This window comes from Malaclemys terrapin, chromosome 2 (assembly GCF_027887155.1).
Source record: "Malaclemys terrapin pileata isolate rMalTer1 chromosome 2, rMalTer1.hap1, whole genome shotgun sequence".
In the NCBI taxonomy this organism is placed as follows: domain Eukaryota; kingdom Metazoa; phylum Chordata; order Testudines; family Emydidae; genus Malaclemys; species Malaclemys terrapin.
Genome location: NC_071506.1, coordinates 250,627,896 through 250,645,118, shown reverse-complemented (window position 1 = coordinate 250,645,118; position 17,223 = coordinate 250,627,896). Strand labels below are relative to the sequence as shown.

At 35.4% G+C, this 17,223-nt stretch overlaps 1 protein-coding gene across 1 annotated transcript in view; it reads left to right on the top strand.

Annotated features, from left to right (window-relative positions):
• DNAJC1 (DnaJ heat shock protein family (Hsp40) member C1) overlaps window positions 1-17,223 on the top strand; it is a 179,633-nt gene that overhangs the window by 59,432 nt on the left and 102,978 nt on the right. Inside the window, exons 2-4 of the mRNA XM_054020664.1 lie at window positions 8,343-8,444; window positions 9,272-9,318; window positions 16,431-16,596. Coding sequence (XP_053876639.1) covers window positions 8,343-8,444; window positions 9,272-9,318; window positions 16,431-16,596 — 315 coding nt within the window. The remainder of the gene's footprint in view (window positions 1-8,342; window positions 8,445-9,271; window positions 9,319-16,430; window positions 16,597-17,223) is intronic.

Here is a 17,223-nt window from a genome sequence, read left to right as displayed (position 1 = left end):
AGATCATTCCATTTATCATTTTTAAAAATTGGCACAACATTTCTTCCAATCTTCTGGTACTTCCCCAGTGCTCCAATGCTTATTGAAAATTAATATTAATGATTCAGCAAGCTCTTCAGTCTGCTCTTTTAAAACTCCTGGATGCAAGTACTCTAGACCTGCTGATTTAAAAATGTGTAATTTTGGTAGTTTCTGTTTAACATCCTCCAGAGATACTATTGGAATCAAGAGTGTTGTTATTATCACATGATGAGACCATATGATCTCTTTTCCCCAAATATAGAACAGAAACATTTTTTGAATACTTCTGCCTTTTCTTCAGTACTAATGATAATTCTACCATTTCCATATTGTAGTGGACCGATACCCATTGTCAGGATTCTTTTTGTTCCTGATATATTTAAAAAACTCCTTATTATTGTCCTTAACTCTGCTGGCCATTGGTTTCTCCTTGTCTCTTTGCTTCCCTTATCAGTTTTCTACAGTGCCAAACTTCTGAGTTATATTCATTACTATCAACTTCCCCTTTCTTCCATTTGTTATATACTATTCTTTTATTTTTATAGCTGCCTTCACTTCTGCTCTAAACCAGGTTGCTTTTTTAACCAACGTGACTTTCTTCCTCAATTGTTGGATTGTGGTTTTTTGAACATCTAGAAGGGTGTTCTTAAATGATTCCTAATGATCATTCACTATTTTTGTTTAAATTTTCTTGGCACAAACCATAACCTTGTTTTGTGACAAATTCAAGAGAAGGCAAGGGTAGCAAAAAGATTCTTTCTCAAAGTATTTTAATCTCTATGGCCAGAGCTCACCTGCAATTATCAGATATTCTGTTGTATAAAATATAACTACTAACAATATTTGTACAAAACTGATTGGTAGTTTATTATAGTTTTTTTTTAAACCTAGTAACAATCTTAATAATAATGTTTAATCTTTTATTTATTGCAAGTACTATACAAGCAGTAACAAGTTTATTCTCTTAGTACTGCAGTGAAATAGGTATGCCAATATTATATCCTTTTTACAGAGTGGTAAGTAGTGCAGACAAACAGCAAGTCAGTAGCAGCCTCGATTAGAACTCAAGACCTTCTGACATCCAACAATGCATTTTTCTCTCTAGACTATGCTGCGTTCCAGTTGCTAATGATTGTAATGCCATTTATTTGTGGATTTTAGCAGTCATATTTAAAACCTGAGATTAATTGAACAATTTTGTCTTTTAGAAGCAGTTGCTAAATTGTAGTAGGCAACTGACCCTTATTGTATAACTGCAATACAGTCAAGGGAACAATTTAGGATTTGAATTTTATATACTAGTAACGGCAAACTGTGTAGATATTGATTTTTTTTTTCTTGTGACCTAATCAGAGTGCCTGTGGCAATATCTGATCTGTAATGCTTTCACCAAGAATTGTCTTGGGACATAGTAAGGGGTTTGTTTGTTTTGTTTTTTAATCTTAATTAGTAATCATCGCTATGTTAAGTAGAGTTGCTGGAAATGAGGTGATGTTGTACAGTATAGTTTTAGCAATTCTTGTCAAGTAAACTTATTAGTAAAATCTCTAAAGATGAGATTCCCAAAGTGTGTGCTAAAGGCAATGTACAGTAACTTGAAGAAATGGTGCGGGGGTTGAATAATTAGATAAGGTTAGATCTGCTAAAGGAATTAGATGCCTAAATGCCACTTCAAGCTCCATTATTCCAACATTTAGGTATCACTGAGATCCTCAAAACCTTTCTTAGCTTCCACTTAACCCTGTAGGTGTCTACATTTATACTGTAAAAGTCCCCTAATTTTCTGCTTCTGAAAAGGTATACAGCTGCCTGTCTTGGCACCCACACGCCTATCTCACACCTAAGCCCCCCCCTTCTCCTCAGCATTTCCTAATGGCTAGTTTAGGCAGCTCCCTGCTTAGAATGCTGACTTTTGTGAATCCCACTCTTATGCGCCTCTCTCTCCCCATCATTGTATAGCAAGCCTAGGCACCTAACTCAGGTCTGTGGATTCCACTGGGTGGCAAGATCCCAGATTCTCACAAGTATTTAAGTGTCCTTCTCATACGTCATGTAATATACACTTGAAAACCCCATCAGTTACATGTTCATGGTTGAAAAGTTCCCAAGTGAATGTTTGCAAGTGCATTGTTGCAGACACATAAGAGTTTGTGTTGAAACCTTTGAATTTTAGACCCATGATTGTTTTATCTGAAGGCTAAATGTATAATAAAATAGTTCTTAAACCAATTAGTTATCCTCAACTGCTGCCCACTTTTTCCAGCAATATAACTGATAACTGAGCATTGTGCTAAATGTTTTTAACTAACTTTGATCACTTTCTGTTTTACTAATACTTTTTAGTATAAGAATTTTTCCTTTATGCTTTGCTCCCCCAAATTATAAACTGGCAAAGAATGCTAGTTTTTCCAGAGCATGGGTTTATAAGGGCCAGATGGAAAGTATCTTTGGTGTAATTCAAGAACACAACAAAAAGGAAACATAATATCAGTGTAATCTAGTTAGAATTTAAGTGAATCAGAACCTGTCAATTTATACGTATGGTAAGTGGGCATTGCCACTAGCTTACAATATATTTAATGTTAACCTGTATAAGTAGCAATGTCCATAATATTCAGAGCTGAAATACCAGTTTTTACTTCTGATATACGAAAAGGCTCAGCTTTTGCTTAAATATCTCATAATTTTAGGATTAGAATAATAAGATTTATGAGACTGGTTTTCAAATATAGAACAAATTAAAGGCAGTTCTGGCTCTCTTGTTTTCTTTATTACTTTTGTTTAAACTCTTGATCAGTCATCCATTAGTGGGTATGAAACCTGGTATGGAATCAATCTCCCAATACCCCACATTTGTTTCCTATCTCGAAGTATGGATGCAGACATTTTGCGTATGTCTATTCTGCAATTAAAAACTCGTAGCTGGCCTATGTCAGCTGACTTGGGCTCCCGGGGCTCAGGCTCTGGGGCTGATTAATTGCTGTGTAGACATCCAGGCTGGGTTGGAGCCCAGGCTTTAAGACCCTGTGAGGTGGGAGGGTCCCAGAGCTCGGGTGGCAGCCTGAGCTGGAATGTCTACACTGCAACAGCTGGAGCTCCATGAGCCCAAGTCAGCTGGCACGGGCCAGTTGCAGGTGGCTAATTGCAGTGTAGACATACCCTATGACCTATATTGTGAGCTCTAACCCCCAGAGGATTCTTGTCATTTACAGTTCTCAGGTCTTTTCAAAATTAGGAAAAATTTCCTGTATGTTTTCTAGTCTATTGCAAATAGGAACACTGAAATATTAGAAACATGTACAAATAGGTAAGTCTGTTACCCTTGAAATTTTAGTTAGGGTGACTGTTGCTAGAAAGTTCCAGTGTACTCTTGTGTCAGGTGAACAGGTCAATATGTCATAAATTGAGAGAGAGATGGGCAAAGGAGGTTTTTTTTTTTCATTTATTTATTCATTTTAAAGCATTAGGTACTTTGCATTCTGGCTTATTAGTAGAATTAATTGAAACATTAGTTTTCACTTTGCAAAACTGAAAACTCTTGAACTTTAATAAAAAAAATTTTTGTTACAAACCACTCTCATTGCATTGCATTGTTTTCACATCTTCAGATTATAAAATGTTCATTTTTTTTTTAACTGAGATTTTCAGTGCTTGGTGTTTTCCCAAATCAACACTTAAAAAAATGTAAGAAAAATTTCTGCAGCAATTTAAATAATAATCTAGTGGTAGGATATAATTTTATTTGAGACAAGACTACAGCAAAAACAACTCAAATATAAAACTTGGGCATAAATTTCTTCAAGGACTTCGGCCGACTTCCTGTTCCAATTGGTGAAATTTTAAAGTGATTGAAAAATCATGTGTGAGCAGCTTCATTGGTATCCAAGATTATAGCAGAGCCCAGAATTGATTTGTCAACCCAGAACTTGATGAGTCCCACCATATCAGCCTAGCTCACACTGTGCTGGATTTCATTAGTGCAAAGACTAAGCAAAAATATGAGGGGAACTAGCATGAGATTTTTGCTGTCTCACAGAAGTGGATGCTGGCAGTAAAATGTGTGCTTTAGCTAATTGAGATAAGCATTGGGAATTTTATACTAGTAAGGCTTCCTCTTGCCACAACCAGTTATATATGCTCCAGGGGATGCCTGATGCTGAAAATATCCTAGTACAGTGTTTGCTCTGAAGCATGAGGCGCTTCATTATAGGATTACTAGTCCCTTGAATTTAGGAGGACTGGCTGAGCTGGTGCTATGCTGGTGACTTCATACCCACATGAGGAAGACAAATGACAGACTGCACTGGTTCAGTCAGCGACAAAGTTTTGTTGCCAACATGAAACAGTGTGTCACGGACAACTCTAATTAATTAATTGGTTGGGGCAGTGGTTTTCAACCTTTCCAGACTACTGCACTCCTTTCAGGGGTCTGATCTATCTTGCGTACCCCAAAACTATTTGCTTACAAAATCAGACCTAAAAATACAGAAGTGTCACAGCACCGCTATTACTGAAAAGGTGCTTGCTTTCTCATTTTTACCATATAATTATAAAATACATCTATTAGAATATAAATATTGTACTTACATTTCAATGTAATACTTGAGCCTGTTTTTCACTTGAGTCTTGTCTGAAGCCTGAGCCCCACCGCCTGGACTTGAAGCATGTAACTTAGCTTCCCAGGGCGACCTGTGGCATAAGGCCCCAGGCAGTTGCCCTGCTTGCCACCTCTAAAGCTGGCTCTGCACTTGCGAACCCTATAAACCCATCTGCGACTCCCCTGGGATCACAAACCCCAGGTCGAGAAACACTGATCTAGATGAATTGGGTTCCCCCTGGAAGTCCTCTGTGTGCCCCTGGTTGAAAACCACTGGTCTGGAGCACTACCAGGCTCCTCTGCTATTGGACATGTGCATTTTAGGTAATTGGAATTGTTTTCTTAAAAGCAAGAGAGAGAATCCAGTTTTCACTAAAATATGAATGAAGCCCTCCTTGAAGTCCCCAGAGCCACCACTTAAAAAATTCTTGAAAATGTGGTTGCCCAGACTTCCTTCTATTGTCAAATGGCTGTCTTGGGACTCACCTCTACTTAATTCTTTTGTCCGCATAGAGCACACTCTTAGTGCTGTCTGTTCCTCAGCTTCCACTGGAGCCTCATTGCAGGAGGCTACAGGAGATGAAGCTGAGAGGCAGCTAGCAGTAAGTGGAGCTGTTAAATAAAAGGTTATTAAAGCAGCCGGTAGAGATGCTGCTGGGGTCTGACTATAGAAGTATATTATTTCCCTCCTGCTCCCACAGTTCAGTACATTGCCTAGAATTGGTTTTGGTTAACCATCCCATGTAAATGCAAACAGGACTTTTGGGTACTGTGGCAAGGTAGATGGCTTTCTGTAATTGTTTCAGAACAGTTTGTTGGGTCATTACGTGTAACACACCTAGGCTGAGGATAAAGACCCAATATGTTCTATAGCGGAGAAGGCTCATGCCTTAGTAAGCAACAGAAGGGGAGGGATAGCTCAGTGGTTTGAGCATTGGCCAGCTAATCCCAGAGTTGTGAGTTCAGTTCTTGAGGGGGGCCACTTAGGGATCTGGGGCAAAATCAGTACTTGGTCCTGCTAGTGAAGGCAGGGGGCTGGACTCAATGACCTTTCGGGGTCCCTTCCGGTTCTGTGAGATAAGTATATCTCCAATAGTTGTTCTTCACACTTTTCAGGCCGCTGAAGACAGACCCTAAAAAGTTCTGGAACCTTTTCTCAAGGTGCCCAACATTACCTAAAGGCTGTCTTTTTAGTGAACAAAGTCTCAAGGAGCAACATAATTTCATTGTGTTTTTAAAAACATTGTACAAATTGAGTTAGCTGACGTACTGATGGTTACTTTCAGATTAGTATAGACCAGGACAAATTGTGTTCATTCTTGTCAGCTAAATATGGCATGATGTTGAATGTGGTTTATCCCTGATCTACTCCTCTCCCCCACTGTTGATGAGATGTCTAATTGGAGCAATAGGTGGTCTGTAAATTACTTCCAGTACCTACCATAGTATGTGTTGGGTGTAAATAAGTAAACTTTTATTTCATACTTAATTTTGTATTTATATTGCTCCACAGTTTTACTTAGATTTAAGAATAAACTTGTTTTACTGTTTCTAATCACTCTTTTTCCTTTCTCTGCTGTTTAATTCTAAGAAACAGAAATTATGGGAATAGAAGAGATCTAACCCGAGAACTCTCAAAATATACTACTGTAACATGAGCGAGAATGAGAACAACCATTAGACGTAAAATCTTACACAAATAAGAGGCTTTATTTTGGGAGAAGGGTAATTCATTTTAAATTTTCCTTCCAACCCCCCCCACCCAAAAATGCTACAAATTTCTTTTAGTCTGCTTTTAGATCTGAAGGAGTTGACTCTGACAGTATTCTTCCAACAACTCCTTAAAATGTTCTTGTCAGACCCTTAGAGAAGCAACACTTAGTTAAGGTTCACCAATAAAATTAAATGCAAATCTTGATACAGATGAAGTACAACAGTAGATTAAGCTGGGAGGAAAAGGGGATCAGGATAAACTGCATGCCTTACAATCTGGAGGTACTATTCCTTTGATCTTGTCATTGTCCAAGTCCCTGATTTTTTTTAAAGTACCTTTTTGTTGCACATTTTCTTCCCCAGTTTCTTATATATCTCTATTAAATTTCCAGTTTGAAAACTTAATTTTTCTGTGTGCAATGTAATGTATTTGGAACGCTAACATTTAGTCACAGTTCCTCTTCCCTCCATTCTTCACTTCCAAAAAGAAATATAAAACTTTACAACATGGCTATATGTAAAAACTTCCACTGTCTTTGGTGGGGTTGAAGCAAGCCATCAGTCATCATACAGAATTCTGCTTGTGACTGTGCACCCTTAGAAGTGTTAGCTGAAAATAAAATGTGCATATACACGGAGATTTTTTTTTTTAAGTAAACACTTTTTATTTTCCTTTAAATGGTCCTGACTCTATACAATTGCTATGTACAGGAGAATAGCTTGCAGAGATCTGTGTTTGAGTTATAGGATAACAATATTGTATCTTAAAATAAAATTACCATTCCATAACTAAACTCCCTATCAAACCCCTTACTGCCTACGCACACAAGACTCTCTATATATTACAAAAATATTCACTTCTGGGCTAAAACTTTTAAACAGAGTTATAGCTTGGTGCTATAAACCTGAAAAATTTGTAATGAAAATAATGGTTTGTAGTTGCTTTAATTGTCTTATTTCAGTTTTGTTCCTTTAACAGCTGTTCGGTTATAGAGATTTGTTTGTTTTTTACTCAGTCTCTGTTGATAATCATCTTAAAATGTATCTTAGAGAAGAAATCCTAAAACTTTTTTTAAATTTCATGAGACTTTTATTTTACCTCAGCATGTTTTGACAATAGAGACGTCTTGGTCTGTTTAGGTTGTAGTCTTTAGATTTGGGCGTTCATACTCCATCCTGATATATTGCCTTGGAGATGTTTCCCATTAAATACAAATTCCTGGTTTATAGCATGCATGATAACTTTGATGTGGATTTTTTAGTAAGTAATAGATATAACCTCATAAAATCCCTCTGCTCTGGGTGATCTGTATCATCCCAGTAACTTAGTTATATTTAAGTAGTTACACAGTAAACGGTTGTATATGTGCAATTAATTTGATATTTTGTTTTATAGTACATCATTCACAAACGTGAGAAAAGTAAAAACCAAATTGAAAGCACAAAGATTTGTCTTATCTTATCTTGCAACTATATACCAGAATAGTCATGGTAGTTTTAAATTAAAAACAAGCTGAACCTACTTCAGAAAATACATTTCTTTAGACATACTGAAATTGAGTTTGCATGAAAATCCTATAAGCAGAGAATTAGAGTAAATAATATTAAGGGAGCAACATATGTCAAGGCTTGAGATTTAGAAATTTAGCTTGTGAAAGAATGGTGACTTTCTTGAAGATACACAGATGTATTAATTTTTAATTTGTCTTTTTGATCTCTAAATTAGTGCAGAAGTTTTACTGGTTAATTTTAAGAAAGCAAGTGTTTGAAAGTTTTGGCAAATACTAACTTGTTGTAATGAATGTATGGTAATGAAAGAAGTTAAGACGAGAGCTGAATTAGAGTGAATGATTGTTCAGTCATGTGGGTCAGGCTAGCTGCATAGCTTGGTTGTTAGACTGATTGCTCAAATTACATTGCCTCAGGTCCTGCATTTGGTTGGCTGTCTTCTCAGATCTTAACAAGGTTCTGGGAATTTGTTTCTGACAAAGTTTGCTTTGTGTTTTTGCAGGATGCTTCATCTGCAGACATTAGGAAAGCATATCGCAAGCTTTCACTAACTTTACACCCAGACAAGAACAAAGATGAAAATGCAGAAACCCAGTTTAGACAAGTAAGTGACATACTATAATATACTTTTTTTGGGGGGGAAAGGGGCGAATAAGATCAGAAAGTTTGACATAACTTTACTTATTAACATCAAGAATAAATACAGTTTTGATAGCAAAGTAATATTTTGAAATTATTAGTAATAATTTCAAACAGGACAAAATTATTCCTGTATTAGTTGGATTTAGTGTTGGACAAAGGTCATATAAAATGTTCTGAAGCTAGTTCAGTAACTCAGATAGTATTTGAGTATTTGAATACATTTGATTTATAAGTATTTTAAAATATTTAGATGTATTCCTGTTAACGAAAACAAATGTTTTATTATTTTCTTTCTGTATAAAAGCATACATACAAACTTCTGTTAAAAGGGAAAGTCTGTTTGTAAGTGTACACTTTGCCTTTTAATAGAAGTTGGGAAAAAGATCTTCTCATCAGTCTTCATTATAAGTCATTTAATGTAGATATCAGTAAAATAATTATCTTAAGTCTTGAGCATTTTCCCTTCTGAATCTTGACATTTAACAGAGCAATAGGGTATGCCTGTCATATTTCAGCTTTACCAGTTCAATGTACTTCACAAAATGAAGGCTACTTGCTGTGTGTTGTTATAATTGGAGTACCTTTGGACCTATTGAAGGGACGCTATTAACTTAAAAATCACATTCCTGATGGAAATTTTTTACCTATATTTGAGACAAATATCACCTCAGACTGAAATATGAGAGATGAAAAAAATCTGTTTTTAAGATTTGATTGCTTTGTGCATGGTGTTTTCACTGTTTCCTTTTCATAGTCATTTTCTTAATAAAAGCAATGCTTTTATTTTAGTTGGTGGCTATCTATGAGGTTTTAAAGGATGAAGAGAGAAGGAAGAGGTGAGTACACTTTGCATATTTTTAAATAAACCTCTCATGGGTGCTAATCCTACAGAATATATGCACATGCTTAACTTTATACACTCTGAGTAATCCTATTGACTTCACTGACTCACACGGAATATAGTTAAGCACATATATAAGTCTTTGCACGATTTTGGGGCATAATTTTTATTTAGCTACTATTTAAAATAAATAGAATTTATATAGGTATATGGCACATGTTTCAGTGAGATAAGCTGATTACTTCCTTTGATTCTGAACATTTTTTAAAACAGTTTGTATTTGGAGTGAAATTTTCTCTGTTAGAACAATCTCTAAAAGATTAGTATTTGTAGTTCTGTATTTCTGGATCATGTCTACATGGGCAGAGAGCCATAACTTGGTGAGTTACAATTTTAGGCATGTGAGTTGGGAATTATAACCCATTTTGCCCACCTGTTGGTTCCTTCTCACTACATAAGAACTTTCACATGATGCTTAGGTACTCTGTTCCTGAATGTTTCTATCTTCATGTATTTTGCTATTTTTCTTTTAAAAAGCATATAATTTTATACTGTAAACATAGGCTTATCCAGACACTAATATAATTATAAAGGTTTTTTTAAGTTGTAAATAGTTGCCCTGGTATATAATTTAAATATTTGACTAGTGCCCCAGAAGCTTAAGTGGTGTTCCAAGAGTACCTGAAAGATAGTAACGGACAGTAGCTTGTTTGGATTGCTTTCCAAAGGATTGTAATGTGCCTGTATATATAATCTGGTTTTAGGATATCCACTTGAACTAATGATTATCAGGTTAACTTGGCTAAAGAAAGAGTCATGCTCTCAGCACAGGAGTTCTAGTAAAGTATCTTAAGGTTTACAACTCTCTAAACAGGGATTCTCAGGACCTTCTCTTGAAGGCTTTTGGCTTTGTAGAAATCTTGGCAGGAATCCATGTCTCATAGCAGAGATTATCTTCTGTCTGGTAATCCTCTATTTTGAACAAGTCATGGAAATGTGTTTAAGGGAGTTTTTTAGATTGTGTATGTTTTCTACTCTGCCTCCCTCTGTGGAATTTCAACTTGGAGTCATAGATCAAGGAAAGTTAGGAAGTTTAACAACGGGTGGGGGGGGGGGTAAAAGGGAGGGGGTCAGTATCTATTTTTAAATGTTTCCAAAAGTATGAATTAGCCTGAAATCTTATGTCTTCTTGCTTTATGGGTAACATCATTTAAATGTATTTTCTATTTCTTCATAGTTTAATGTTGAGGGAGTTTATCATGAGATTTGTCTTTGGAGTTCCTTAGGAATTTCCCCATATCTCCCTCCCCCATGATCTTGCTTCACTTGTAATTGTGATTCAGTAGCTTGTAACTATTATGTATTTGGGCCTGTCTACCTGAGAAAATCGTACCCATTTATCTAAACCATTTTAGATATTGATATATTGAAATTGGTGCAGCCCCTTCATGTGAAAATTTTTTCGTTTTAAGGAAGCTTTGTATCAGGTTAGCTTAAGTTGATACATTACAAACAATTTTCTCATATGAACAGGGCCTTCCTGATATTTTTGTCTTAGAGCGTGTGTGTATGAATAATATAATATATGGAGAGATACCTATCTCATAGAACTGGAAGGGACCCTAAAGGGTCATTGAATCCAGCCCCCTGCCTTCACTAGCAGGACCAAGTACTGATTTTGCCGCAGCTCCTTAAGTGGTCCCCTCAAGGATTGAACTCACCACCCTGGGTTTAGCAGGCCAATGCTCAAACCACTGAACTATCCCTCCCCCCAGTGAGTAGCCATTTTATAGGTGAAAGGGTGGTGTTCACCTGAAAAGAGATTTCTAGAAATATTATGCAATCTATAGTGTAAGATCTAGTTGTCCAGTCTCTTCTTCAAGAATCCTTTATTATTTGGATTGGGGACTGAATTGAAAAACTGAACTGACAGATACATACGTAAGTAGAGGCACTATTCATACCTCTGAAGGCACAACCAACTCATAGGTAACTAGCTTTTCCTTGATGCAAGTCTCAACTAATCATGCTGTGACTCAATCCTCTAAAGGGACATGCCTGAGGCCAGATAACACATGTTCCCCCCTGCAACCTTAAAGGTCTGGAGCAGTGGAGAAAAAGGGATAGTCACTCCTCTAAGAGTCTTCCTACTCCTTTAATGGTTTGGGGGAGGCATTTCATGAGTGGTGGGCTGAGCAATGGTGCTCAGGTAAGCCATTGTCCCTTGTGTACCTGGGAGAGAATATATAAGTACTGTCACTCGAGCTGATCTCTCTCTCTTAGCAACTCCCCCGTCCTAGCTCTAGGATTAGCATAGGAGGTGGTGGTTTTTTGGCGTGCTGCGGGCATTACACTAGTTGCCTTTTGGGAAGCTGGAAAGAAATTTTGCCCTCAATGTCGTCAGATTGGCTGGTAGGTAGTGTGGATTTTTTTGCTTCCCCACAGCAGCTCAGGACCTGGTCAGATAGGCCAGGAGGTATAGTTCAAGCTTACAGAATTTAGCAGGTGATAGGTGCCTGGTGCTGGTACTTGTTCCATAGGAAGTCTGGTTCACTGATAAACTGAAAGCGGGAGTGCATGTTAGGGGATGGTATCTCCTAAAGTAGCTGGGGAACGGGTTTGGGGCTTCTAATGTCTAGTACAGTGAGACCAACCCCCTTCAAGTTTCATGGAAGGGGAAGATGGTAAGGTCCCAGCAATGGGCTAGGACCAGGTATCAGTGAGGGCTGATGGCAGCCCTCAAATAGGTGGAAAAAATTGAAGAAGCAATGATGACCTGCACTGTGTGAGTTACTGCCAGATAGTTCCCAGATGAATTAAGTTAATGAAGTTGCAGCCTAATTAAACCACACCCCTTGCATCTTGTCTTTCTTCCTGCGTATCTGGGACAATGATTGTGTGTATACAGAAACAATAGTTACACTTCACAGAACAAATCAGTGGAGTAATTCCTTTTAGCAGTTAAAAAATTATTTTACTTTAACACATGGAGTTAGGCATAATTTATATTTTTATTCTCTTTCATTTTGGAGCATAAACGTGCCTTAGAGTATTACAATTTAGTAGTGGTAATTTTTTATAAGAACAAAAAATAAAAACCCCGTTTGTCTTTTCCAGAAAGGTTCACTCTTGGCAGTAGAATGTACTACTTTAGCATATTAACACTTCATATTTTCCTTTTTTGATTTTAATAGTAATAATTTAAATGTGCATATAATATGCATTAAAATATTAATTACTTTATGTACGTGCTGTATACATACTAGTACAGTGCCCAGAACCCTTGATGTAAATTAATCCACATATAAGTATTATGTGCTAGATAGGATCTTGCATAGGCTTTCTGTGCTGGAGTGCATTTCACCAAGTAAGATTTTTATTGGATAAAATTATAAGCTAAACTTGCTAATAGTCATTACTTTGATTTTAATTTGTAAAGAGAATGTGTGTAATTTTGAACAAACTTTTCCATTCACTACATCTAATCAGATGTCTTAACAGTACATTTAAACCTTAGTGTTTTTAACTAGCTTTTGGTTTATACAGCCCACTTTCTGTAACATTGTGATTTTCATTACAGCAAGCATTAGTGTCTGAATCAAAATAAGCATCCTTCTAACACTAAATGATGAGTATACCTTAGCACTTTTTTGTGTAATTGACTGACTTTATACATAGCATATGGAAAATATAAAGTGTTCTTGACCATATTTGCATTGCATGTTGCCTTTGGTAGTTTATGGGGGAAAAGCTTCAGTGATGCTTTTTCTAAGATTTAGATTTTAAATTGTAAGATCTTGTTACTTCAGACTTGTTTATCGTTCTTTTTGTAAGCTACATCAGATCTCTGAAGTAATGTGTGAAATGTGAAGTTTCTTGTGCTTTAAAAAAATGGTAAACATTTTATGATTGTAAAATAGATTAATTATACTGTAATGTTGAAATTAGCTACCAAAATTAATTGATTTTCTTGCACTATAGTAAATTCTAGAAAGTTCTAAAAACTACAACATGAATCATCATAGGTAGGTGAAATTATTACACTTTCACAACTGTTTCTTAATGGTGGTTCTAAATTTAAATTAATATTTTTAATGAAAGTTTTACTTTCATTATCAAGTTTACTTTCTTGTGCTGTGATTCAGTTACTTCCTGGTATTTATTTCCCACTGTAAATTGCTGATTATTTCAAAGCACACAAAATTGCTAGGCACTCTCATATGCCATATACAAGTTGCTTTGTGTGTACTTGCACACATCTGAGGACAGGAAAAATAGTGCGGATAGATCAAATGAAATTTTGTGGGAAGAAGAGGTAAAGAGTAGTAATTTAAAATAGGTTGATAAAGGAAGAATGCTTTGTAATTCAATTTTGAATATGATTCTCCTTGCTGCACATGCTTTGACTATCCTTCATACCTGCTAATTTTTTGGGGGGGAGGGGGAAAAGTACTTTACTGAATAATGTGTATGCTTCTTAATTAAACAATGTCTTAAATGTGGAAAACAAAATTAAAAATTTATGGGAGGCTTTTGGGATCATTTATCGGGGGTAGCCGTGTTAGTCTGTATCTACAAAAACAACAAGGAGTCTGGTGGCACCTTAAAGACTATCTGTTAGTCTTTAAGGTGCCACCAGACTCCTTGTTGTTTCTGGGATCATTGTTCACTTTGTAACCCTAAAAATCATCGTGATAGCTTTATTTTTCAAATACAGTGCTTAATTACTATAGAAAGCAGTGATTTATCTTTCAACAGTATATATTCTAAAAAGTGGGTTATAATAGAAGCTATCTTCCTTTAAAATGGCCAGTCATGTGAGCCATAATGTTCATTGATAGTAAAATCAATAGAGCATTGATTCTAAGACATAATCCTCAGAGACTGGTTGTTCAGAACACAAGACATAGCCAAGTAAATACTGTGTACTGTTTAGAGTGTTTAATGCATGAAATTCTGCTGTCTTAAATTTGGTTATGTGTTAAACAGGATTTATATATTGTGAAGATAAGGCTGCATTGTTGATACTCATAACAATACTGGAAAACAAATATTTAGCAGCATTATGTTATCATAACTTACGTTTTTCCCCTTTAGTACATAACTTAAGTTTAGTAATTAACTTGTCCCACTGTATCAGAAAGAAAAATATTTAGTAAATTAATAGTAATGTACAAAAAGACATCCTTTTCCCTTCACCCCCATGTGTCTTTGAGAGCTTTAAATTGATGGCACATGCGAACATAACATTTTGTTAGCAACCTTTTTTTCTGAAATCAAACTATCCACTGTCTTAGTTGAATATAATCATTTTGCTTCCAAAATATTTTTCTTGTATTTCAACTCTAAACTATTCAGTAGGACTAGAATGCATTATGATTTTTAGATTAAACAAGTGTTAAAGTGACTGTTTGCTTGGTTTGCTCTTGAAATATATAGTTTTCCATTCTTTAGTAGTTTAAGTTTAAAATGTCATTTCTTAAACTAAGTGCTGAGTAGGTTTTTTTCTTATACAGATACGTTATTGCCTCAAGTCTTTTTTTATTTATTTATTGTGAAGGAAGAAAAAAAGTTATCCTAACATCAGAATTTACATTTCTTGATATTAATCTTATACAATTATGAAAATGTATATGAAGACATATGATATACATCTTATTTAGTATGTAACCATAGAAGTCAGCAGAATATTGTGCTTTAAATCTTTTTCCTAGTAAATTACTAATAACGTCTCCTGCCTTGAACAAATAAATGGTCATTTATCAGAAGTCAAATTTTCTAGATTTGTTGAATTAAATATATTTTGCACTTAAAAGCAGTGTTTTTCCACTAAAAAAAAAAAAAAAGTTGCCAGCAATAAATCTTAGTTTTTTAAATTTCTTAGTACATCTCCAAGGTATCAATTTAATAACTATCAAAGTAGCTACTGCAGTTGTTGCATTTAAATTGATTTACATGTCAAGACTGGCAGTTTAGCAGCTGCGCTATTATTCCTGGATCGGTCAATTTACTTGAGAAAAACCTACTACTGAGTTCTACTGACCTGCATGACAATATAGGCCCTATTTCTATTCCTGTAATTAGGCCTGCGACTAACTCAGAATATTTTTAATTAAAATATTTTGGTCAATGTGTTGCACCAAATTAGGCCTTTCAGTGCAGATTTAATTCTAGAAATGGTGTGATTAGAATATGTAATGAATTGCGTTCAGTTTAAGATTAACAGGTTGTGTATCTTGAACATACAGTATTTGAATGTGACTATTTCAAGTTTTATATTATAGCATTTTTCCTCTAAGTTTTTCCTCTTAATGTTTTTGGTTAGGTATCTTACAAAATTTAAATTTTGTATGGTTATGTAAACCAGTCTTGAAGTACATTAAATAAATTAACAGGCAAAGACTGCTTACGTTAAAATACTTCAAGGAATAAATGTGGAAAAATAAACTGACTTTTTTTATTCAAATGACTTTTGTAAGAACATAGTTACATTAATAAAAGAGAATAGCCTTAAAATAAATTGAACAGTTTAATGTGAGCAGGTTAACTTTTCAGTAGCATTCTTTAGAAATAAACAAAGTTGCCTGGACCCTGTGAACCTTGATTTCTAGCATCATAAGCAAGAGTTTAATTAGGAGGTACATCTAGCTAGAAGGTTTATGATATAACACCATAAAGAGCCAGATATTTTACCTCATTATTCATGTTTTAATTAGTAAAACACTTAAGTAATTGAAACTTGGTTTCTTGCGTTCTCACATTTCAGTTATTTCTCTTGTTGTTCACTTACATCCTGGGGACCTGACCATTGATTAATAGGCATGCAGAACATATATCCCATTCTACAGCAAGTCCTGATTCATAAGAAAATCAGATGGGGGTGCTGTAGGAATAGTAGAGTTTACCACCTTTTCTGCAAGAGATGGGAAACATTTCCACATCATTCTGCTCTGAACTCTGTCTGTCCCCTGGTATTTCAAAAAAGTTGCATTATTTTTATTTTATTTTATTTTGTGGTGTTGTGGTAATTTCTGTCTTTAACATGAAGTGAGTTGGTTTATTTCATTTTAAACTCTCTATGAAAGCCTGTTATATTTGCTACTGTAGGTATGATGATATTCTGATCAATGGACTACCAGATTGGCGACAGCCTGTATTCTACTACAGGCGGGTGAGAAAAATGAGCAATGCTGAGCTGGCATTACTCTTGTTCATTATTCTCACAGTGGGTCATTATGCTGTGGTTTGGTCAATCTACCTGGAAAAACAGCTGGTAAGTATTGGTAATAAATCAAATGCACTACAATCATTAGTGTATCTGAAATTCTTGCAAAAGTTTCCAAATAATAGGGATTTTTACAATATGTCCTTTTTCCATTGAAATTAGTTTTCTGGTATTTTAAATGGTTAGTTGTATTAGTAGCAAATATTTTATTATTTAGTTATATGTTTGATATGTTCTAATGTTCTAGATTCAAAAGTCAAAATGAAATAATTTTTATATGAATGTAATGTAAAATTTTAATTTCTTATACAGTTGCTGATGATTAGTGAACAAGAGGGTTTTTTTTCTAGTTATCAGAGGAAAGAAAGACAGCAGACACCTTCTCTACCATGTGTTGAAGCAGAAACATGTCTTTCCATGGTCATGCTTTTGGTCTTCACAAGTGTTGGGTGTCTCTGGTCTTGATTTTCAGAATTCATACTCACTTTGGCTTTTCCTGTTCCTACTGGGTGTTTTTTCCAAAATAAAACCTGATAAATGTTCTCTGGTCCATTAGAGAAGCAGTCAAAGCTAAAGCATTTTTTAGTATTTATTCTCCCCCGCCCCCCACCCCTATATGTCTTTGGAAACTTTAAGTTGATGGTACAAGCGAACATAACATAAAAAGCAATCAAT